The 23,536-nt window shown below is 59.2% G+C and overlaps 1 protein-coding gene across 3 annotated transcripts in view; it reads right to left on the bottom strand.

Annotated features, from left to right (window-relative positions):
• FBLN2 (fibulin 2) overlaps window positions 1–23,536 on the bottom strand; it is an 88,536-nt gene that overhangs the window by 10,666 nt on the left and 54,334 nt on the right. For 2 of the 3 annotated variants that reach the window (XM_070492554.1, XM_070492556.1), the window contains exons 3-14: window positions 21,825–21,936; window positions 20,247–20,376; window positions 17,778–17,958; window positions 13,835–14,044; window positions 13,119–13,232; window positions 12,425–12,526; window positions 10,285–10,425; window positions 5,996–6,130; window positions 3,605–3,742; window positions 1,743–1,886; window positions 1,492–1,620; window positions 962–1,087 (exon numbers count right to left, since the gene is read on the bottom strand). In XM_070492554.1, coding sequence (XP_070348655.1) covers window positions 962–1,087; window positions 1,492–1,620; window positions 1,743–1,886; window positions 3,605–3,742; window positions 5,996–6,130; window positions 10,285–10,425; window positions 12,425–12,526; window positions 13,119–13,232; window positions 13,835–14,044; window positions 17,778–17,958; window positions 20,247–20,376; window positions 21,825–21,936 — 1,662 coding nt within the window. The remainder of the gene's footprint in view (window positions 1–961; window positions 1,088–1,491; window positions 1,621–1,742; window positions 1,887–3,604; window positions 3,743–5,995; window positions 6,131–10,284; window positions 10,426–12,424; window positions 12,527–13,118; window positions 13,233–13,834; window positions 14,045–17,777; window positions 17,959–20,246; window positions 20,377–21,824; window positions 21,937–23,536) is intronic. The other variant, XM_070492555.1, reaches the window with a different exon arrangement.

Below are 23,536 nucleotides of genomic sequence, written 5' to 3'. Positions count from 1 at the left end.
CCTGTCCCAGGGGAAGGCTGGCTCCTGGGCCAAGGCAGGCGACTGGGGAGGGGCACAGAGGCTCCCCAGGGGTCTCGGCATTGCCCTTCCCAGGAGGAGGTGAGGAAAGCGCTCCAGGCTGGGAAGGGCAAGGGGCCAGGAGAGATGGTGCCCAGTGACAGCCTGGATGCCCCACATGCCAGTCCCTCGGCCCCTCGCCCTTCACTGGGCAGCTTCACGACCTCCCTTCACACCAGTGCTCCCAGACCTGGTCCAGCCACGCCATGGACACACATGGGAACACTGCGCCAGCCCCTTCCTGCGGCTCCCCCTCAGCCAGGGTGATCCCACACACCGAGCACTTGGCCACAGATGCCAGCCATGGGCCAGATCTAGCCGGCCACACACCTGGTTTAACTCACCATGTGTTTTTTAAACATCAGCAACATGTAAAAATCTGCAGATTCTACATAAATGTCTAGATTTCTGGCACCTAGAAGACCGAGAAGATCAGCTCACCCTGACCGGTCCTACTGGGTGGCACCATCCGAGGGTGCTGTGTGGCTGCTGCCCCCTTTCAGCAGCCACCGGGCTCTCCAGTGGCTCCAGGCCCTGTCTCACATTCACTCACTGCTGCTCCCTGCCTGGACCCCAGGGACCGAAATTGTGAGCAGGATCAGAACCTACTGGGGGCAGAGGTAGGTTCCTGGCCACAAGGAGCCCCCGTCTGGGGCTGGAGACCACACAGACACCAGCCCCTCTGGTCTGAGATGCCAGGGCCCTGGGCCCTTGGGAGGGCTCCCGGCAGGAAATGAGAGGACCAGCCGAGGTCAGAGGTTTGCACAGATGGAGAGTGGACACGTGGTGTGAGGCAGGGATGCTGTAGGGGAAGGGGAGAGGGCGGGGCCAGGCGAGGCTCTGGGCCTACGGAGTGGCTGTACGGGTGGGGTCAGCGGCTAGGGTCAGGTCGGGGCGGCGGTACCTTCACAGCGCTTGCCGTCGGCAGCCAGCCGGAAGCCAGAGGCGCAGGAGCAGCGGTAGGAGCCGCGAGTGTTCTCGCACGTGTGCTGGCACAGGCGGCCCGGCGAGGTCCAGCACTCGTTCACGTCTGCGGGGCGGCAAGGAGGGCGGAGGGGACTGGAGGCCAACTTCTTCCACCCCCAGGTAGCAGAGGGGCTGGGTGGGGAGAGGGACCCAGACCCCAAAAGGAGAGACCAGGAGGGACCCGGACGGGGACAGGCAGCGACAGTGCAAGAGGGAAGCTGGAGGCAGAGACGGAGGGACAGACAGACACAGCGAGGCAGGGAGAGAGGGACAGAGGCTGAGAGAGCAGAGGAGGCAGGCACAGCGAGTCCCAGAAGGACAGCAGAGCAGGAAGGCGGGCAAGCCCAGAGAGGGCAGGTACGCTGTCAGCAAGGCAGGAGTGGCAGGGAGGAGGGGGCCGCAGGCGGTCCTGGGCAGGGGCACCCCTCAGGGAGCCGCAGGGGGTCCCGGCCAGCAGCCCCCACCTACCGATGCAGGCCCGGCCAAAGGCGTCCCGCTGGAAGCCAGCTTTGCAGTCGCAGCGGTAGGAGCCGGGGAGGTTGTGGCACACCTGGGCCTCGCCACACTGGTGGATGCCAGTCTCACACTCGTTCACGTCTGCGGGCAGAGGCGAGTGGGTACCCTGAGGCCGGGCTTGCCCTCTGCATGGGCCTCCCTTTGGCCGGGGAACCAGGAGGGCAGGGCTGGCCGGCAGGCGGGTAGGGGGCGGCGGGCCTTACCCACACACTTGGTGCCGTCTGGGCTGGCGTGGTAGCCACGGGCGCAGAGCAGCGGGTTCCTCTGGCAGGTGTAGGAGCCCACCGTGTTGACGCAGCTGAAGCCGGGCTGACACGGCTCGGACAGCGACGTGCACTCGTTGATATCTGCAGAGACAGGTGTGGGTGATGGGGAGCCTGGCACTGCCCCTCCCCAGGCCCTGGCATTTGGGGCCAGGGCCACACCGAGAGGTGGCTGATCCTGGGCTCCGGACAAGCCCTGGACAGGCCTGTGGGGTCAGACTGTCCCGCTCCTGTTTCCCATGACCCCAGGGCCTTCACCCAGAACCCAGCACCTGCCAGGGTGCTTCCCACAGGCTTCTCACAGCTGCCTCTGAGGGAGCAGCCGGAGGCAGAGGCTCCCCGAGAACCCGAGGCTGACCTCAAGGACAACGACACGAGTCCCACCCTGCTCTGGCCTCTCTAACAGCTGCTCTCCTGCCTGGCATCCAGGGTCTCTGCCAAGCTCGTGTCTCCCTCACACACCCCGCCCGCCCCCAGACTCCTCCCCACTCCACGGCGCCCAGGCACAGCCCCACTGCGGGGCCATTGTACACGCTGCCCCTGCTGTTTTCAGGGTTGGCCCCTCACTTCCCTGCCCCACTGTCACCTCCTCAAGGAGCCTCCTAACCACTCCAGGTGGAGGAGCCTCCTTCAAGTCTTTATCCCCTACTCGGTATATTACTTATCAAAGCCCCCTTAAACATCTGCCACTTTTACAAACGTGGTGGCCTACAGAACCACGCATGCAGCACTGCAGCCGCCCTGCAACGAGCAGCAGGCTCTCGGGAAACACTGCCCAGGACCTGTCTGCAGGCGAGGAGACTCCTGCCCCTCACCCTGCCCTGGCTGCATCTCAGGGCAGACCACAGGCCTCTTGTGCCCATGGCCCTGCGCTGTCCCAGGGGACTGCTGGGGTCACACAGTGAGAGCTGTGAACGGGTGGCCTCAGGGGCAGCTCCAGCTCCCAGACTGGCCAGAGGGACCCCCAAGGAGTGTTGAGAAACCCTTGGGATAAAGTGGAAGCCCCTCTCTGCCCCTCAGTGTCCTCCCTGTGAGATGGGAACGCCCGGCCCACAAACCATCCTTGTGAGGAAAGGGTGTGACAGAGCCGCGTCTGGCATGTCCCTTGTTTCTGCCCACACCCAGCAGCTGGCGTCTGCCTTACCACTCCCCAAGGGTGAGCGGCCTGGACCATGCCTGCTCAGCTGCCGGCAGTCCTGTGGGGCCTCTGGGCTGGACACGGCCAGCAGCCTCAGGGAATGAGGCCTCCAGGCCGCAGGCCAGCGGCTTCTTGGAAGGGGTTGAAGAGCCATGGGGAGAGCGTGAGATCTCAGACCCACGTGAGGACAACGGGGCCAGATGTGTCAAACCGCAGGCCTCACCCACGAGCACAGCACAAAACCCAGCAGGTCTGATGAGCGTTCTTTGCAAACAGAAATTTCACGGAACACCACATGCAGTAGAGACTCATGTCCCAGCTGTGCGTATGCACGCACACATGTGCACCAAATCAAGATAGAAAATACATTCCTTAATGTTGGCTGGGTTATAAGAATATGCTACGCATTCATCCAGCCTAGTCCCGCAGATGGGTAAACTGAGGCCTCGGGGGAAGTAACTCCGCCCAGGTCCACAGCTCAGGATAAGTAAGAGCTTCCTTTTAGCATGTGCCTCCTGGGGCCAGGCACTGACACGTCCATTCACAGTGGGGACACCGAGGCTGGGAGAGGGGACGGGCAGCAAGCCAGGCCTCCCTGATCTCTACAGCCCCCGAGCCCCCACGACCCCTCCCACAGCCCCAGGGCCAGGCGGACCCCACTCACCCACACAGTTGCCCTCGGGGTCCTGCAGGAAGCCGTCCATGCAGCGGGGCCGCGCCTGACAGTAGAAGGAACCCTGCGTGTTCTGGCACGTGAAGCCCGCCTGGCAGTTGTGCGTGCCCTGCTCACACTCGTCCACGTCTGCCACAAAGAGGCCGGGGGTCAGGGCCGGTGGGCTAGTGGGCGCCCCCCACACGTCCGCACGTGACCTCGACCCGTACCCCCGAGAGCTGGGGGAGCACCGTCGCAGCCGTGGCCCATGCCCAGTAGTGACAATGATATCATCACACTGACCGAGCTCTGTGGTACCAGGCACTGTCTCAAGAGCTCTGAGGGGGACTCACTCACTTCGTGCTCAGCCTGGAAGTGGGGGCTGTGACGAGCCCCACCTTATACAGGGGAACCGAGGCACAGAGAGCACCACAGTGAGGGCATGCTGGGCTGGACCAAAACCCAGAGGGCCTGTTCCCAGGTCTGTACTCTGAACCGCTGTGCCCGCTGCCAGGGCAGGAGAAACAGGGACGCACGCTCACATCCCCACGGTCATGTGTCCAGGCTTCTCGGGAGGCAGTGCTGGCAGCAGCAAGCTCAGAGTTTCCAAGGACGGAGCCACCAGACCCACAAGGACCCGCCGCCCTCACTCACTGTGTGGCCCTGAGCAGCTTGGTGAGGGCCCCTCACCTCTGCACAGCACTCTACAGTTTACAAGGCACCAGCCCTGCACTTTCGTTTGTGCTTCGTCACAGCAAGCACAGCAGGCCTTTGTTACAGATGAGGAAACCGATGCACGGAGCAGAAAGGCAAGCCAGAGAGTAAGCGGCACAGCCGAGACCCACACGCTTCACTGACTGCCAGACCAACGCCCATACGTCTGCCGGTCAGTCGTCCAGCCATCCATCCTGCTGGTTTCCAAGGCTTCCTCCACCTTCCCACAGCAGCCCAGGCTCTGCGAGGCTTTGTACTGGGTCCAGGCACCCAGACGTGAACCAGGCACAGCCTGCCTCCCAGGACCCCTGGGTGCCTCGAAGGGGGCCCCCACAGCCGCTCTGGTCTGGTCTAAGAAGGAAGCGGCTGCAACCAGAGACAAGAGGGGCAGGCGGTGCTGGGCATGTGCAGAGGGGTGGCACCCTCCCCAGGGGCCGGGGTTCTTGGAGGGGGCTGGCCCTGCATCTGTGTGTCCTGTGCACATGTGTGTGTACACACACATGTGCTGAGGGGCCTGGCTCATCTCTCCTCCCAGCCCATCTAGCCCTGCCTCCGCGCCCAGCTCCGGGCCGACATGGAGTGTGTGAATCCACCTGTCTGAACTCCCGCCCAGCCTCAGGACCACTTCTCGTCGGCATTTTCCAGGGCTTGCAACAGTTGAGCACTTCTGTAGGTCTCACCTCTTTCATGACATTCTTCTGCACGTTTTTAGTTAAAAATAAAATGCTTCCTATCACATATGAAATAGACTCCAAACCCTTTTCCTCACCAGGCCTGTCAATCCTGTCCCCTCCTTCTACACTCCGGGCACGCCTGCACTCGAGACTTACTTTCCATTCTCTCAACATGCCAAGACCCCCTCCCCTCCCAAGGGCCTCGCACTTGATTTTCCCTCTGCCTGGAATACCCTTCCCAGAAGCCTCATCCCCTCCAGCATCACCTCTGTGAGGGACCTCTCTGGACCCCCACATAAAGTAACACCCAGTCGACGGCCACTCCTGCATCCCCATATGCCTTTGTGGCCCTGTCTCCTCATCAGGAGGTCAGAGACAAGGACATCACACCCCACCCGGTATCCCTGTCACCCAGAACCCTGCCTGGCACATAAAAGCAGCTCAAGAAGCATCTGTTGAAACCCTTCAGTGAAAATCCTCCCTCTTCTTAGGAGCCTAGAAGTTTCCAGTGAAAAGGGACAAAAGTGATGGTTCTGTGGAGCACCATCCCAAGTACAAACGAGAACCCGGGCATGGTGAGACGAGCAACTGACACCCAGACACCAGCAACGGGAGCGAAGCCAGGAACGCTCTCCCGCCACCAGCCTCAGTCACCCATCTCTACCCAAACCCCATCATGTGTGGGGTCTTCCCACAGGCAAGACACCCAGGTGCTTAGAACTGACAGAAGGGAGAAGGCTCTGGGCAGGCCAGGGGCGGGGCAGGAGGCGGGGCGCGATGGGGTGGGAGAGGAGGTGGGGCGGAGGGACGGGTCAGGAGGCGGGGCAGGAGAGGAGGCGGGGCGGGTTGAGAGAGGAGTCCGGGCGGGGTGGGAGAGGAGACAGGGACGGGTCAGGAGGTGGGGCAGGAGAGGAGGCGGGGCAGGGGCAGGGTTAGGGAGAGGGCGGGGCAGGGTGGGAGAGGAGGCGGGTCAGGGTGGGGGCGGGCTGAGAGAGGGCGGGGCCAGGACCCTCACCTGCGCACTCGCCGTCCTTGAGGGCGTAGCCGGGCTCGCAGGTGAGAGCCTTGTAGCAGTGGAAGGAGCCCACAGTGTTCACGCAGTGCTCGCCGCGGCTGCACGTGTGCAGGTCCGTCACACACTCGTTGATGTCTGCGGGGACAGGGAGACCATCAAAGGCTGAGGGCTCCCGGGACGGCAGCTGCGCACAGCCCACCCTGCCCTCACAGTGCTCATCACCCAGAGAGCAGCGCGAGTTGATGGCCACCTGTCTATGCATCTAGTCATTCAACAAAGATTTACTGAGCACCTGCCATGTGCCAACAAGCATTGTTCTTGGCACCAGGGGTAGGCAGTGAATCAGAGAGAAACCCTTGCCATGGTGGGGACCCTCAGTGGGGGAGGCCAACAGATAAACAAACATAACAGGGTGGGTGGTCACTGGTGCTGCGGGAAACAGCGGGGTGAAGGAAGGAGGGGTGCAGAGGTGCCGCAGGTGTGCGCCAGGTGCAACAGGTTACGGAAGGGGCCTCAGAGAAGAGCACAGCTGACAAGCACTTGGAGAGGAAACACAACAAGCCCAGCAGACAGTTCACGCAGAGGGGACAGCAGGTACCAGGGCCCTGAGGAGGGAGCCTGCCAGGCAAGTTCAGGGCCCGCCAGGAGTGGGTGTGGCTGCAGGGAGAAAAGAGAAGAGTGTTAGGAGACACAGAGAGAGGTGGGAGCCATAGAGGGTTCCAGTGGAGGAGAGAAGCGGTCTGACTTCTGTAACAGGGTTCCCTGGCTGAGTGTGAACACTCCAGGGTGAGGGTGGAGATGATGGGGCCGCCATCCACAGAGGCGAGGAGAAGCAGTCAGGTTCTGGAAATATTGCAAAGGTGGAACCGACAGGATCCACGGATGGATGAGATGAAGGGGAATCAGAAAGAGGAGCCAAGAGGGCTGCAAAGCTTTCTGTCTGAGCAGCTGGCCTGGTGGGGGTGCTGGCAGCTGGGATGGGGACAGCCCAGAGGAGCAGGCTCGCAGGGGAAGGTGGGGAACCCGGTAGCCATAACGGGTCTGAGAGTCAAGCAGCAGCCAGAGAACACCTCTGAGTTCATGGAAGGGGCCTGAGTGGAGACACTAATTTAGGAGTGGTCAGCTGCTGAGGTGACCGGGGGGACAGGGACAGAGAGAAGAGGCCAAGGACTCACTCTGGGCCAAGGAGAGTGAGCAGGAGCCTTAGGGAGGGTGGAGGCGGAGGGAGACCGCCAACTCCAGAAGTGCCCCGGGCAGGTGAGCGGACACAGGACCCAGCCGGCCTCGCCAGGCAGGGGAGGCGCCAGCATCCGCTGATTGCTTCATCCACGGGCCGCATTACCCAGTGCAATTCTGCCCCAGCGGGCCAAGCGGGCTTGTCGGCCTCAGCCCCTGCCCTCAAGGAACGCGGGCCGCGGGGCTGGCAGAGCCGCGGGGGAGAAGAGCAGCAGTCTCTGGGCCCAGGCCACAGCACCACCCACACTGGGCCCTGGACTGTCAGAGTCGCTTCTCTGGGGCCATGACATCTGAGCTAAGTCTACAAGGATGACGGGGACCAGGTGGACAGGTGGGGTGCAGGGCTGTGGGGAAAGGGGGAAAGAGACCCTCCCAAGCTCACAGGTGAGCCGAATGGTGTTCGGGCCCACCCTCATCTGGGCAGGGATGGGGAGGAGGGAAGGGGAGAGGTTCGGGCCGGTAGCTTCCCAGGAAGGCTTGGCTGGGCAAGATGAAGACTTCTGACTGACAGGCTGGAGTGACAGAGGGAGACAAGCTCCCAGGACGCCAGAATCGCCCTGGCCCCGGAGCCCACTGTCTGGGAGGAACCACGGCAATAAATAACAGCCAACACTGAGTCTTGCTAGGGATTGGGTGCTTACAGAAACTGCCATTCCTTCATCCTGCAACGCTGTTTCACAGATGAGGAAACGGGTCTCCCAGAGGGGACAAGCTAGACCAAAGTCACGCAGCCACAGGGCAGCAGCAGAAGGAAACTCACAGCATGCAGCCCAGAGCTGTGCCCTTTCCCCACTGCTGCAGGGTGGCCTCCAGAGCCGGGGCTGCTCCCCGCCCATCTTCTCACAGCCCATCTCACCTGCAACACTTTTCCCAGGGGCCAAGATGGTCCTCAAAGGGCAGGGCACAAAAAGTAAACAACAAAGCACAGGGGAGTCCCCACAGAGGTCACACATCTGTTCGATGTCCTCTGGACTTGGCCCCACCCAATACTGTCCCACTTCAGCTTACACACCCCCAATGATGGGGCACTCACTACCTCTGCAGGCTGCCTCAGTATACACATTTGCTGAATCATAACAACAACATCAAGCATCAAGCACCAGCAAGGTCTTTATGTGGACTAACTCATTTAATCTCCACGGTGACCCTTTGAGGTGAGAGCTATTACTGTCTCATTTCACAGATGAAGAAACTGAGGCTCAGGGAGGTTAATGGACTTGTCTAAGGTCTTATAACTAGAAAGTGGCAGAGCCAGGATTTGAACCCAGGCAGTCTGGCTGCAGAGACCACGCTCTTCATCCGGGCACGGGTCTCCCATCTTGCAAGCTGGGGTTAAGCAACGAGCCTGGAGGCAACAAAGGAAGCGCAGAAGATACGAGTGGACATGTGTGAGCGTGCCGCCAAGTGAGGCAACGAATTCAGAAGAGGGGCGGAAAGACGGAGAGGAGGCCCTGGGAAGCCTGTGTGGGATGAATGAGTCAGGGAGGCAAGGAAAGGATGAGAAATGGAGCTCATAAACTTCGCTGAGTGGAACGTCCCCTTGCTCTCTTAATCCCACAACGTGTTTTCCTCTTGCCTGGCAATGCCTTTTAGCACGAGGTCTTCTCTCTAGGCCACCAGAGGAGGCCACACACTCGGGCATGGCAGGGCATCCAGGGAGGGGTGCGCGCAGGCCCTCATGGGCCCCGCCTTCCCAGACACATACACAGACATGACCCAGACAGGAGGAGCTGCCTAGCCGCTAATAAGCAGTTCAGGAGGGCCATGTTGTGCCGAGGGCTAGAGGCCGGGGGCAAACATGTCTGCAGCGGCCACTCAGCTCAGCCCAGAACCTGGGCCCGTCTGCCCAGCAGTGGAGGGGGAGGAAGAGGACATGTCCAGGCCAGACATGGTCCCCAAGCACAAAGAAGACACATGGGGCTCTGGTCACATGCCGTGCCTGCACTCTGCACTGTTCCCACCTCCACACCTTTGTTCGAGCTGTTCCTTCCACCTGTATGCCCTTCCCAAGTTCCAAGTCCCAGCCATTCTTGGAGACAAGGCAAATGCCACCTTCTCCAGAAGGGCGTGCAGATGCCACCAGTTGGAATGAGCTCTCCTTTTGCCCGTGTCTCTGCTACAGCATTTCGGAGTCTGTCCCATGTCTCTGCCGCCTTAGGTCTATCTTGGTTCAGAAACAGGATGTTTCCTCTGTGATAACACCAGACCCCAGCCATGCGGAGAGCATCATGCCTGCCCTCCTTGCTGCCCACAAAGCACGCCTGCCCTGGAGCCCCAGCCCTGGTCTGCACGGGCACCAAGAGGCAGGAGGGATGAGCCGTCAGTGAGCACTGGCTCCATCCACGTGCAGGCCAGGAGCTGGGTACCAGCCCCTGCCCAGTCCTCTGGGCCCTGACGTTAGAGATGGAGAGAGGCTCAGAGAGGAGCGCTCCACTGCTCAGGGTCACACAGCAGATGAATGCCGAGCTGGTGCAAAAGCCAGGTCTGCTGGACGCCAGCTCCATTCATTCGCCTCTGGAGGGGACGCCGTGCATCTAAGGACCATGGAAGCAGCTGACATCACACGCCCACTGCGCCCCAGGGTCTGCGCCGCGCCACACACGCCTCACATGACCTCCAAAGGAGGGTCGATGCCTCCTCTCTACAGACGAGAAGACTGAGACCTGGAGAAGGGACGTCACTGGTCCTAGGCCACAGAGCTCCGAGGGGTCCTGCTTCAAACCCAGGCCTCCCTGCCTGCAGACCCCATGCTCCCTGGCCTGCCGCCTGTATGTCCGACCTCCTCACTTCAGTGACCCAGCCAGGTCACCCATCACTTAAGGTTTCCTGACCCTCAGGCACATCCCTGGGAAAGTGGCCTCCCGACGGCATGGGTGGACAAGGGGGACAGGACACCAGGACACGGAGGGAACGACACGGAGACGAGGGGGCCGGCGGTGCTGAGCGCTCAGATGCAAAGGGCAGGCCCTTTAGCATGTGGCCTCAGTGTGGCGGCTTGGCGTGGAGCAGAGCAGAGAGCCGTGACGGTGGCGGCAGGCAGGGGCTCTGCTTACCCACGCACTTCCTGTGCATGTTGAGGATAAAGCCCTCGGCACAGAGCACTGTGTGGTTGACACAGTAGAAGGATCCCAGGGTGTTCACACAGAACTGTCGCCGGCTACAATCATGAGCACCCAGCAGGCACTCGTCTTGGTCTAGTGACAGCCGCGGGAGGAAAAACAGAAGGGCTGTTAGAGGGGCGTGGCCTGCCACAGAGCATCCAGTGACAGATGGGGAAACTGAGGCCCAGAGAGGCGAGGGGCCTGCCCAGGACCTCCAGCGCATCAGTGGTACCTCTGGGTTTTGGGCCCAAGTCTGAGTTTGTACATCAACAGATGTCTGACAGCTGAAGGTGAGGCTGGGAGGGTGGGCGGCCTGCCCGAGGTCACATGGCGGGCGGGACCAGGGGTTGCCTCCATGCGCCGTCTGGGACACGCGCCTCCACAGGCAGCCCGGGAACCACAAAGGCAGGGGTTGCAAACTCTAGTGTTTAAGGGGCCAGGCTGGCAACACGAACGGGAGGATGGGCCAAGGGGCTCCACAGGCTTTAGACTTGTAGACTCGTACAGGCTTGGACAGACCTTGGCACTGTCCAAGGGGTCTGGAGGTGTGGGCCCCTTGTGGGCAGATTTTACAAAGTTTCAAGAGAAACTTGAAATCTGGAAGCTAAAAACACTGTGGGAGCTTTTCAGGGTTGGTAACTCGTTTGATTATTTTAAATAAAGTGGAGCCTAGCAGGACCCCATGCAGGGCAGGCTGCACCCTCAGCAAGTTAGTCTGCAACCTCTGGCCTGGACTGCAGGGCCTTTACCACTGGGGGCCCTGCAGAGGAGGAAGGGAGGCCTGGAGAGACATGGACACCGGCCTGCGGCCTGGCTGCGCCCAAAGGAGCCCCCACCCAGGAGAGAGGCATCCCCAGCGGCATGGCCCTGGGACGTGGGGAGCGAAGCCTGGGGCACCTGAGATCTGCCCCCACCATCTGCGAGAAAGGCCATGCTGTGTGCCCTGGGCAAGTCTCCTGCCCTCTCTGGGCACATGGGTGGTTTCGTCCACATCAGAACAGAGTCTCAGCCAAAGGCCTGGATGTGGGGTTTCAGCTTCTGGGAGAGATGTGGGTATTTTCTCAACAGACTTAACCCTGTTACCCCCAGACACCCACCAGGGTCACGTCTCCCGGACCTGAACCTGAACTGAAGTGTTCCCCAGACTGTCCACATGCTCCACGTCTGTCCCGCCTCAAGACACGAGCAGTTGCCATCTCAAGGCTGTTCTTGAGGTGCCATTCACTGTGGGAACCAGTCCAGCAGGTGTCGGATCCAAGGCACCCATTTTACAAGGGCAGTCTCGGCCCACTGAGGCCCCACTGAGACAAGACCTAGACCTGGCAGGGTGGCGGGTATGAAAGGGACATGCTTTGGACCCTCTTTAGACCCTTCATGAATGACAGAGTCAGCTAACTGTCACCAGAACCCACTGTCCCCTCCTTGGTTCCAGTAACAGAACTGAGCATGTGCAGTGCAGCTGGGGGCCCCCGCTCCCCAGCCTCGCTCTGCTCCCCACCGGAGGCAAGTGGGAGGGATGACCACCTCTCCAGGTCCTGCCTTACAACCATCGGCACACACTTCCCTCTTTCCTTTTTCCACCCATGGCCAGAACAGGGACAAGGGGTCACAAACCAACTTGGGTCCCCCAGACAGGGGCAACCTTCAAGGACAGGGCTAGTTGGAGTGTGGTCCAGGGACCCTATCAGACATACAAATTCTCAGGCCCCACCCAAAACTACTGGGTCAGGGTCTCAGGATTCTGTGGATTCTCAGGATCCGTGCTGTCACTAGCCTCCAGATGACTCTAGTGCATGCTGAGGTTTGAGAAGCACTGCTCTAGGGAGCCGCAGAGCAACAAGATGGAAGGGACCTGGGCCCCTCCACCTGTATGCCCAGCCTGGACTGCATGCAACTGTGCACCGTGATGTGAGAGGAACAGCTGCCTAAGCTGCTCTATCTGAGGCTCCTCGTCAGAGCAGCCAAGCCTGCTCCCTCACGAACGCAGCCAGTTTCACATCCCCACCCCCTCTGCCTCCCCGCCCCAACTCCGGGGTGCCCACCACAGGCCAACTCAGGTTTGCACAGCTATGAGGACGGCCCCTGTACTCACCTTCACAGGACACGCCATCTGCCATGATGGCATAGCCGGGAAAGCAGGAGCACATGGCTGTGTCCCCGATGACGCTGCACACCTGCTTGCAGGGCCCGTGGTCTGGGAGGAAACCGCACGAAGTCAGAGACCACCAGCTCATCACTGGCTCCAACACACAGGCGGAGGGGCCAGGAGCAAGGAACCCGATGCCCAGTCCTCTTTCAAGTTCACCTGTTAAACTGGCTCCCCCACTGCTGGTGTGAGCACCATCACCACCACTCACACTGCAAACCCTCCCTCTTAACAGTGGGGGACAGAGGAGGAGGAAGAGAAGGGACACAGAGAGGAGGAACAGGAAAGAGGTAAGAACAACAAAGAGAACTTTCTACGTGGGGCTGACTGCAGTCTCCATGACAGTTTGGCAAGCAAGGCTTTTCTTATTTCACAGGAACTGAGACAAAAAGCAGCTAATCAGCTTGCTTGGGGTCACATACACTCACCCGAGGCTGCCCCCATTCTCACCTCCCCTCTCGCCCCAGGCTGATCCCTGCCCCGTGAATCTCCCCTCTCAGCTCCTCACCCGACCTCAGATAGGCGAGACCACTGCCCCACAGCAGACGCACCACTGGCGCAGGGGGCCACCGTGCAAGCGCCCAGTGCTGGCGAGCTCGCCGTCGGCTGGCCGTCCAGGCCCACCGACGGCCCCAGTTACCTTTGCAGGTGTTGGGTTGTGGCAGTGGCAGTGGGATGGTGTTGGGGGCCACTTGGGAGGATTCTGGCCTCAGTGCAGACTCCTCTGCGGCGTCTGGCTGTGCAGGGTCACCATCTGTCCCAGGCAGAGCACACAGGAGAGGGGTCACAGGCCCTCACAGCACAGAGCGCTCCTCGTGCCCTGGGCACCAGGCCAGGCACTTGATGGAGACTGCCTCATTCACTGCTCTCATTTCACAGGAGAGGAAACTGAGGCTCAGGGAGCAACATATCTCGGGCAAGATCAATCTCACAGAGATTTGGGGCAGAGGGGTTGGAGAGGAAGGAGGCTAGGAAGAAGCACGGGAAAAAGGGAGAAAGCATTTCTAGACTGAAAATGAATCTATCGTTGGAACCTGGCAGGGGGAAAGCCCCCGTGACCAGGCTCTGAGGCAGCCTCCCGGGCGGCCTGTCGGGGCCTGACCCTGCAGGCCCAGCGCAGGGAACACAGCTTGGGTTGTGGGAGCCTCCGTGGCCCAGGTCATGGTACTGGGAGCCCCTTGCAAATGGAGCTCCAGGAAGGAGCCCAACCGCCTGGCCTCACAAGCCCATCGCTAGGAAGCTCTGACTCCCATGTGTTCCAACGTGTGGGGTGGAGAGAGGGGAAGTACCCCATGGTCTGCAGCCCAGGAACGCCACACTCCCCCAGCAAGATCAGCCCCGGCCCCAGGCCCTTACCTGGACGGCAGGTGCGGCCATCATCCTGCAGCGAGAAGCCAGGAAAGCAGGCACAGCGGTAGGAGCCCACGGTGTTGATGCAGAGGTGCTGACACAGCTCTCCTGGGAGGAGCAGGCACTCATCCTGGTCATCGCCAGGCAGGCTGTTGGGCAGCTCGGTCTCTGTGTCCAGCGACAGGGCCTCCCGGTTCGCTAACTCTGCCTCTGAAACTGGGGTAGGGTCAGAGCTCATGATGGGAGCCAGGTTGGCCCCCACAGGTGGCCGAGACCACAGGCCCCCAGGAAATCAGTGCAAGTTCTCATGAGAACCCTTTGTGTCCCCAGCTGAGACAGCAGATAGATGAAGGATAGATGGATGGATGGATGGACAGATGATGGATGGATGGATGGATATACGGATGGGCGGGTGGTAGATAGACAGGTGGATGATGGCTAGATGGGTGGGTGGGTGAGTGGTTGGGTGGATGAAGGAAGGATGGATAGGTGGGTGGGTGAATGGGTGGTTGGGTGGGTGGATGAGTGGATGGATGAAGGATGGATGAATGGATGAAGGATGGATGAATTGACAGATGGATAAGTAGGTGGATAGATGGATGGATGGATGGTTGGATGGATGAATGAAGGATGAATGAACGGATGGATGAATGGACAGAGAGATGAATGCATGGATGGATGGGTAGGATAGATGGATGGGTGGGGTAGATGGATGAAGGATGGATGGATGGGAAGATGGGTAGATGAATGGGTAGGTGGGTGGTTGAGTGGATGGATGGGTGGATGGACAGACCCCTAGCAATAAGAGTGAACCCATCAGAGCCAGGTCCAAGTCTTTATGACCCGAATCCCTTGCAATAGGACAGGGCCAGGCCCACAGCAACCCTCATGAAGCTTTGGCTAAAGTGCTGAATTGGATTCAAACTCCTGACTGTGATATCAGGGAGGACCTCCCCAGCAACAGAGAGGGCCCCAAACCTGGGGTGCATCAGATAAGGACCCAAACTCTCACACACGCCTTCTCTAGACGTGTGACCTCGGGCAGCACCAGGTCTCCCTGTGCCTCCTGGGGCTGTGGTGAGCAGCAGGTGAGAGTGGGAGAGGGCTCCTGGGACTGAGCTGCCTTGGAAGGCTCTTCATCTAACAGTCACGGGACAGGAGGAGCCCCATAGCCCCTCCAATGCTCCGCATCAGCCTGGGCCTCAGCCCTGCCCACAGCCCCAGTCAGCCGAGCGCCCAGGGGAGCAGCTGCATGAAGTCACATCTGAGGACCATGTTTCCTATTGAGGGCATTTACACTGAGTGCTAGCCCGATCAGCACCAGCCTGGTGCCTGCAGGCGGGCCTGTGACGGCTGGTGGTCTGGCCCTAGGAGATCTGGCACTGCAGGTGGGCAGCAGATGGCCCTGGGCCTGGGGCTCCGCCAGGCATGCTGCAGACTGGGCAGCATCCCTAGGATTCATGCCCGGCCCACCCTCATCAGCACGTTCCTCACAATGATCCTCCTGGCAGAGGGAAACTGAGGCTCGGAGGAGCAAAGTGATTTGCCCAAAATCACCTGAGCAGGACTAGAACCCAAGTCAGTCTGACTCCGGCACCTGTGTCCCCTGAGGCCCAGGTTACCTATGAGTTCCTCACCAGAGGACAGGAGCATGAACCTCTCTGGCTCTGGACCCTACCTGGCCCTAGGGTCCCCCTCTCACCCCTGAAGCTGGACTTCCTCCCTAACTTTACCTTCTGGGTACTACCCTGGCCGCCACACCAGTGCTCAACCAGCCCCCAGAGCCAACCCCAGCAAGAGGACTGGACAGTCTCTGAGCCCACGTTGGCCTGGTGAGACTGGCCACTCCCTCTGTCTTGTCAGCTTCCCCTGGCCTAGCCTGCTCCATCCTCCATACGCTCCCCTGCCCCACCCTGGGGGGAGATGCAGGTATCTGCTGGGCCCACCGTGGTGTCCAGGAAACTTTGTACCCATAGGATGGGTGTTCTTCTAGGAGCCCTCACCCCACAGCCTGTGGACAGTGGGCATCTTAAGTCCCAGGCACAGATCCCCACAGTCTTGCATTATTGCTACAGAGATCTGGGTGGATTCAGGCCAGGGCTGGCTGGGTCTGGTCAAATCCAGGGCACCAGGAAGCCAGGGGCAGAAATGGGAGTCATCAGAGCCAAAAGTCCAGAGCTGCCTGTGCCAAAGACCTGCTGTGTGCCTGAGGTGAGGCCCTGCCCCTCTCTGGGCCTCAGCTTCCTCCTCAGGCCTGCTAAAATGCGGCTGTTGGCAGTAACGGGGTGGCAACTCTGAGTGCTTTGTCAGGCTTCATCGAAGCTCTTGATGAGCATCCGTCATTCATCCTTGTGCTGAGCGAAGTAAAGAGCGGGATCCTGCCTGACAGATGCAACGAGCAAGGCTCCGAGAAGGGCCATGACTTGCCAAGAAGAGCCGTGGAGCTGGGATTCCAGCCAGGTCTGCTGGACTCGAGAGGCTAGGAGCTAACCTTGATGCTACGACCCCCTGTGGCTTAAATTCCCCATCCATGAAGTGCCGAGGACAGGCCCACAGGAAACCCAGATGGTCCACTTGGCTGGAGAAAAGCCTGGGCTGATGGTTCCAGAACCCTCCTGGGCATCTGGTCCCTGGCTGGTCAAGGCTGAACATGTAGAAACCTGCAGAGGTGGCCTGCCAGGGCTTTCACAGCCCTGGACCCAGGGCTGCCTGGCCCAGCTGTACGAAGGACACCGCTGACTCGCTGGGACACCCTCACTGGGCTTCTGCTGGCCCACAGGTACAAGGAAGGCTGATGGCCAGCCCTGGCAAGGGTGATAGAGGCCGGACATGGCAACCAGAACAGACTATAGCACACAGAGGGCACTGGAGGGAGGACACCCCAGGGACCTGAGGGCTGGAAGCTCCAGGACGGGGAAATTCAGGCTCCGGGCTCCCCTGGCTCCAGGAGCTCCCACACACATGCCCACGGCTGCTCGGCGACAGGCTCCAGGCAGGGGCGCAGAGGCGAAGGACGCAGGCCTGATTAGCCCTCAAAGGCTTCATGGTCTGGCGGTGAAGTGGGGGCCGACCAACGAACCCCACATTCACTCAGTCACTGCTAGTGACTCCTCTGGGTCAAGCGCAGTGCCAGGCACTGAGAATCCAGAGAGAAACTACAGTGCTGGCCCAAAGGGACTCATCGGGCAGGTGGGCAACGTGTATGAATGCAATCTCTGTACTAGGTATATATCCTGCACCCTGAGGACACAGGAATGGCGCAGGTGAGAGGGATGGAGGACGGATGGAGAGACAGCAGGGTAACTGAACGAATGGATGAGAGAAAGGTTTGCTGGCTGGGCTGGTGGGTGAACACATGAGCAGATGGACAGACAGAGGATGGATGCATGGGGATGGGTGGTTAGATAGATGAATGGAGGGATGGGTAAGTGGATGGGTGGGGGGGTGGGCCAATCAACAGATGGAAGGGTGGATGTGTGAATGAATAGATGAGGGGGTGAGGGATGAACAGTGGAAGGGATGGATGGATGGATGAAGAAATGGACCAGGGGATGGGAGGATGGGTGGCGGATGGTGAAACGGATGGATGTGTAAAAGGGTGGATGGGGAGGAAGATGTCTGGAGTGTAGGTGAACAAAGAGATGGGAGGGGGTGAGCAGAGAGCGGAAGGGTGATGGGTAGCAGCTAGCTGGTGGTTCAGGGTGGAATGGGTGGTACACAGATAACCGAATGAGATCACCATCTTGGAAATAACGCGGCAGAGCCTACTGCCGGAGGCCACAGAAGAACTCTGTTTAGAGCAGAACCTGTGCCTCAAGCCACAGATGACAGTGGACTCAGGATCCCCACAGAAGGCCAGAGGGCACCCAGCCTTGGCTGGGAGCCCCAACAGCTCTCCCCACTCACTCACCCGACCCATATGCCCTGGCCCAGGGGGCCCAGCACCCACCTCTCCGTGGTACGGCCTCGGGCTCCGGAGGCCGGCGGACGTCGGGCACAATGAGAGGGTCTTCGCCCTCACAGCAGGAGAGCATGACTTGGTTGCAGGGGTAGCCCAGGTTGGGGTTAGACTCACACGACTGGCCCTCGGCCCGCACGCGGAGTCCCAGGCCACAGCAGTCACAGCATTGCTGGAGAGAGACACGCCGTCACTGCCCACACCCCTGCCTTCCCCACGGCCTGGGAGCCTGTGCGACTCACTCAGGGCGCCCAGGAAGCAGCCTGGGGCCAGGCTCAGGGGAGGGGCTGATAAATGGGGTCAATTCATCCTTGTCTTGTTTTCTCTGCCTGGCATGTGGTCTCAAAGGGCAGAGGCACCCTCCGCCTTCATTCCCATGTCTGGCTGGGAGGAGGGCTAAAGCAAGTGTTTTGCAATAGTTAATAAACGGCCTCTTGTGAAAAGAACCACAAATTAGCCCCAGCCACATCCATTAACCCCTCCATATTTACTAGCAGACTCCAATTCTATACAGGCCACCTAAAAGACAGCATTTCCCGGAGTCCCTTGACATTAGAGATAGGAGTCATTAGGTGAAGCTTTCAGCAGAGCCTTTAACTGGAGTGACTCAACTTGGAGGTACATCTTTTTTGCTCCCCACCTTCCTCCTTTTTGGAACAGATGTGATGGTTGGAGCTCTAGCAGCTATCTTGGATCATGAGGTGACCTTGAAGATGGAAGCTACAAGCTAAAGATGACTGAGCAGAAAAACAGAAGCCTGGGTGCCTGAAGATGTCGTGCAGACCCACCCCTGTCCCAGACTGCCTACCTCCAAAAACAAAATCTTTAATTTGTTTAAACTACTGTGGTAGACTGATTGCAATAACAGCCCCAACTGTTCACTCTTCATTGTTCTCACTCTCTTTGCAGCGTGATAGCAGTTCCTCCTGTCAAGAGAGACGGTCTATTTCCCACCCTCTTGATGGTGCCTCATGACCTGCTTTGGCCACCAGGCTGAGACAGACAGTGCGCCAGTCTGGAGCCTAGGCCTCAAAAGGCCTTGGATGCTGCTACTCTCTGTGTTGGAACCCTGCCCACCCACTGACTGAACAGGCCCAGGCTGGCCTGCTGGAGGGTGAGGGACCACACGGAGCAGAGCAAAGGCGTCCCAGCTGCATCCATCCTAGACGGTCCAGGACCAGCAGAGCCGTCGGCTGGGCGCAGACAGTTAGTGAGCCCGGTGAAGACCAGTCGAGCATGCCAGGTCAGCAAAACTCATGACTCACGAGCTAAGCCAGTCATCAGCCACCAAGTTCCGGGGTGGTTTGTTACACAGCAGTAGCTTGCTGACACTCCAGATCCACATCTCCCAAGGGCCAACACTTCCCTCAGTGAAGACCCACCAGGTACTCAGTAAATACTTAGTCCACATTACCTCCGATCCTCACAACCACCTCGAAAGACACGGATATCACCCCATTTATAGACAGAGAAGCTGAGGCTCACGACAGAGGACCAGTCCAGGGTCAAACATCGAGACATAGATGGGATTCTACACTCGCCTGTCACTGAACTCCTTTCCCTAACATCAGTTGCTTTTAGAAAAGCATTAGTCAATTTTAGGAAAAATTGACCCCAACATGACAAAAATCAAAGTCAAAATCTTCTGCTAAATGGCACCTCCTCCAGAGGTCCCTGTCACAGTCATGCAGGCTTGTGGCCCTGTGGCTTCTTCAACTCCTCCCCTCCCGCTCCCAAGCGTGTCCTCTGTGGCATTTCCTGCGACTGTCCCACTGCTCCAGTTTGCCTCTGCCCTCTGAGGCACAGAGAGCCAGCTGTCCACCCCCAAGGTCTGCTTCCCTTCCTCCCGATTGGCAGTGGGCACCTGACCTCTCCAGAGTAAAGACGCCATTGCCCAGCCCCCGCACAGACAGGTGCGGCCACACGCTCAGTTCCAGACAATGCAATGTAAGTGGAGTACATCTGTCCTCAGGAGAGGGGCCCCCACAGCTGTGTCCACAGCAGCAATGTTCACAATCACCAAGAGGCAGAAGCAACTCAAGTGTCACTGATGGAGGAACGGACACACAAAATGTGGTCCAGCCACACAATGGAACACGATTCAGCCTTGAAAAGGAAGGAGGTTCTGACACCTGCGACAACATGGATGAACCGGCAGAACTTCACACTACATGAAATAAGCCAGTCACAAAAGGACAAAAAAGAAAAAGAAAGCCCGAGAAGGCAGGATCTTCCTGTGCTATTCACTTCTGCATCCCTAACCCTGAGACACGGCCCAGGGTCAGTAAACGCTTCCTGAATCAACAGTCAGTATGGTCACTGACGATGTGCTCTATGTGAATGAAGGGCCACCTGACCCCAGGCATGAGTGACTCTCCCCACAGAGGAGACCCGGGGAGCCCAACCCCTGGCCTCAAGGACCTCCAGGCCCGGGCCACGAATGCCGCAGGTCAGGCTTGCCTTGTAGAGGGAGGTGCCACAGGTGTCGCTGTCCTCGGCCCCACAGGCCCCGCCTTCCTTGGCCCCCATGACGCCGGCCATGCAACTCTTCTCCTTCAAGTAGGACACGCAGCAGTGCTTCTGGGCCGTCCTGCAACAGAGGCACGCCTCAGCCCACCCGCGCGCCCGCCCCCAGTGACCCTCTCCAGAAAGGGTTACGGGCCCCATTTCACAGAAGAGGAAACTGAGGCTCTGAGAGGGGAAGCCCCTGCCCAAGGTCCACCACAAGCAGGGCCCGTGTTGGTGGCAGGGGCGTCGCCAAGGCCAGCACACCCCCCACCAAGTGACAGGGGTTTCATTTCTCAGCTTAACCAAGAAGATTCAGGCCTGGGCCTCATGGACTCCGTGTCATGTGTCCCTGGCCAGTGAGGGAGGGGGTCAGCACTCCGAGACCCCCAGAAGGCCGAGAAGGACAGGGAAACCCAACCCCAGGAAGGGCTGGGTGGGCGGGCTTGGAGGAGAATGGCCTCCAGGGTCCCTGGTTGTGCCCCCCAGTATTGGCAGGGCTGCCCTGGGGCAGCTGACGAGCCAGCTCACGTCGTGGGGGTAACAGGGAGCGGAGTCCAGCCCGAGCTGAGGAAGAGCGTGTGCCAACGAGGGCTCTCCAGTAATGGAGCTGCTGTCTGTGAAGTTGTGAGTTTCCCATCACAAGCGGGATACAAGCACGCACGAGGGCCACTTAGCCCAAAACTCCTGAGTGATGCACGCTCAACTCCTAAGCAGCCCCAAATTGGTGATGACAGAAGGGAAAGGAAAGGGACAAGGTGAGAATTTAAATGTTTCTAAAGGAGGCATGATGGCCTGGACATAGGAAACATGGGGTCGAATCCTGGCCACACTCCCAGTGAGCTGTGTGACTTTGGGTGAATCACATCACCTCTCTGAGCCTTGTCTTTCTTGTCTGGAAAAATGAGTAGGTTGGAAAAGATGGTGCCCCTGGAAAAAAAGGGTGAACGGCTGACCAAGACATCCTGTGGGCCTGGCACAGGGAGGGCCTGGGTATAAACGATTCCTTTGCTGGGAACACTGGAGTCAGAAGAAAACACAGGCACAGGCAGCAGAGGATGACGAGCCGCCAGCCTTTCGAGACCCCAGGGTAGCAAAGTGGGGAAAGAAAGAGGGCTGCAGACCCCGGCCCAAAGCTGAGGAGGGAAACCACGTGGCTGAGCACGGCCTGGCAGCAGCTGCAGCATGCACTCAGAGGAGCAGTTACTTGTTCCCAGATGACAGTGGTCCTTTAACACTTGCTCCACACGGCCCCTCCTCTGATTTGCTCATCGGACCAGCTAGGGATGGATGTGGTTACTTTATTCTGGGACCAGGCCCGGGCTCTCCGCACCTGGAGACAGCCTGGCCAGGGGCCCACGGCAGCCACGTCCCATCGCCCTATGCAGCTGGCAGTGGGTGAAGCCCGCGTTCACCTTGTGCCACCGGGCCCAGGCCGAGGCGAGCAGGGACCTGGAGGGGGACGCGCAGCGCTGCCTGCTCCAGGAGCCGCCCTCCCTGCACGCGTCGCCCTACCTGTGCACGCCGCCCTACCTGCACACGTCACCCTCGGCGCCACTCTCAGGGATCTCCAGGCACTCGTCGTTGTCGATGGCCCACTGCTGCCCAGCTGCGCAGCACGTCTCGATCAGGTCCTTCGTGGAGACTGTGGGCGGCAACACATGCAGAGTCACCACCCCACGGGGCCGTGCACTTCTGAGGTGTCTTACGTCAACAAGCACAGCAGAGGCTGCTGGCGCCCATCCAGACCCCAGGACCGGGTAGGTACCCCCCACGACTGCTGTGCCTGTCGGCCCCCAGCAGCTCACAGCTGCAGCCTTCCTGGGAGGCGCAGTTCACCCCGGGGACAGGGACGGGGCTGGGAGGCGCAGGGCCAATCGCTGACCGGGGGTAGGGGACAGCTCCGTGGGGCACTCACACTCCAGAGCACCCTGGGGGATCAGCATTGTCCAGCTCCTTCCTGCCTTGTCCTGCTTCCCCCTCCCCAGGCAGTTTCTCGAAAGGAACCCCCACGTGCACAAGAACCCCAGACTCAGGCTCTGCTTCTAAGGAACCCGACCCAAGACACCGAGACAGACGAGACACAAGAAGACAGCAACAGCGGCACGGGAGGCTTAAGCCCACGTGGGACAGTGAGGGCAGACTTACTGTGACTGGGGAGGGGACAATGTCTGAAAACTCAAAGGCACAGACTACGCTGAGAAACTGATGACTCTGTCTACCTTAAAATTAAAATTCTCTGTGTAACAAAGAAATCCATGGGCATAATAAACTGCTGACAGGTTAAGAGGCATTTTTGGAATGTCTAAAGCTGACAGAATTGCTATCGAGAAAATTTAATAACCTCCTGAAAATTAACAAGAAAAAACAACCCCAAAGTAAAATACCTATTAAACTGGAAAAATCAGAAAGAGCGAGTAACGTCGGACACAGGTGGGAACGCCCGTGCCCTGGGCGTGGGAGCGGGGATGGTGCGGCCGGTCTGCAGGGAGACCCGGCACCACTTACAGAGTTAGCTGCACACATCATCTAGGACCCAGTGGTTCTGCTCCTGGGTGTATGTTCCAGGCAAGTCCTTGCCCAGGCCCAGAATGCAATCAGCCCAAGGATGCGCACTTCAGCCCTATTCGTGGGAGGGAGCTGGAGGCAGCCTGGGTGTTCACCGCTGCAGGAGTGCGTGAACAGAACTCAAGGACGTCCTCCACGGAGGACTCCACAGCTGTCGGAAACAAGAGACTAGATGCACACACAACACGAAGCAGGACACGTGTACACACAACAACATGGAGCTGGACACCTGTACACAGAACAACGTGGAGCAGCACAGAACAGAGCGCTGAGGGGGAAAAGGAGAAAACAAGTGAGACCCGTTACACAAATTAGAATACTGCACACAAAATCACAATACACATTTTTCAAGAACACATAAAAAAAAAAAAACCCACACATTAAGCAGAAGAGAACTGCTGCCTATGGGTGGAGGGATGGCAATGAGGAAAGGGGATAAAAGGGAATAAATACACACATAAAACAGGAGGGAGCCTTGCACAGACCATAAACTTGAGATGCCAGGAAAGTAGGAGTATAATTAAGCCAACCATTCGCCTCTGAGGTCTGGAAATAAACGCATTCACAGCTAGAGCTCATCTAGAACACTGAGATGCGTGCTGAAGGGCAGCACGTCGCAAAGGAGTAACTGGAGGCTCAGTCCACATCTTAGTGCTGCCAGGTACAGCCATTTCTCC

This window comes from Equus asinus, chromosome 21 (assembly GCF_041296235.1).
Source record: "Equus asinus isolate D_3611 breed Donkey chromosome 21, EquAss-T2T_v2, whole genome shotgun sequence".
Taxonomy (NCBI): domain Eukaryota; kingdom Metazoa; phylum Chordata; class Mammalia; order Perissodactyla; family Equidae; genus Equus; species Equus asinus.
The sequence above is the reverse complement of the archived record's forward strand: the minus strand, read 5'-3'. Positions and strand labels throughout refer to the sequence as shown.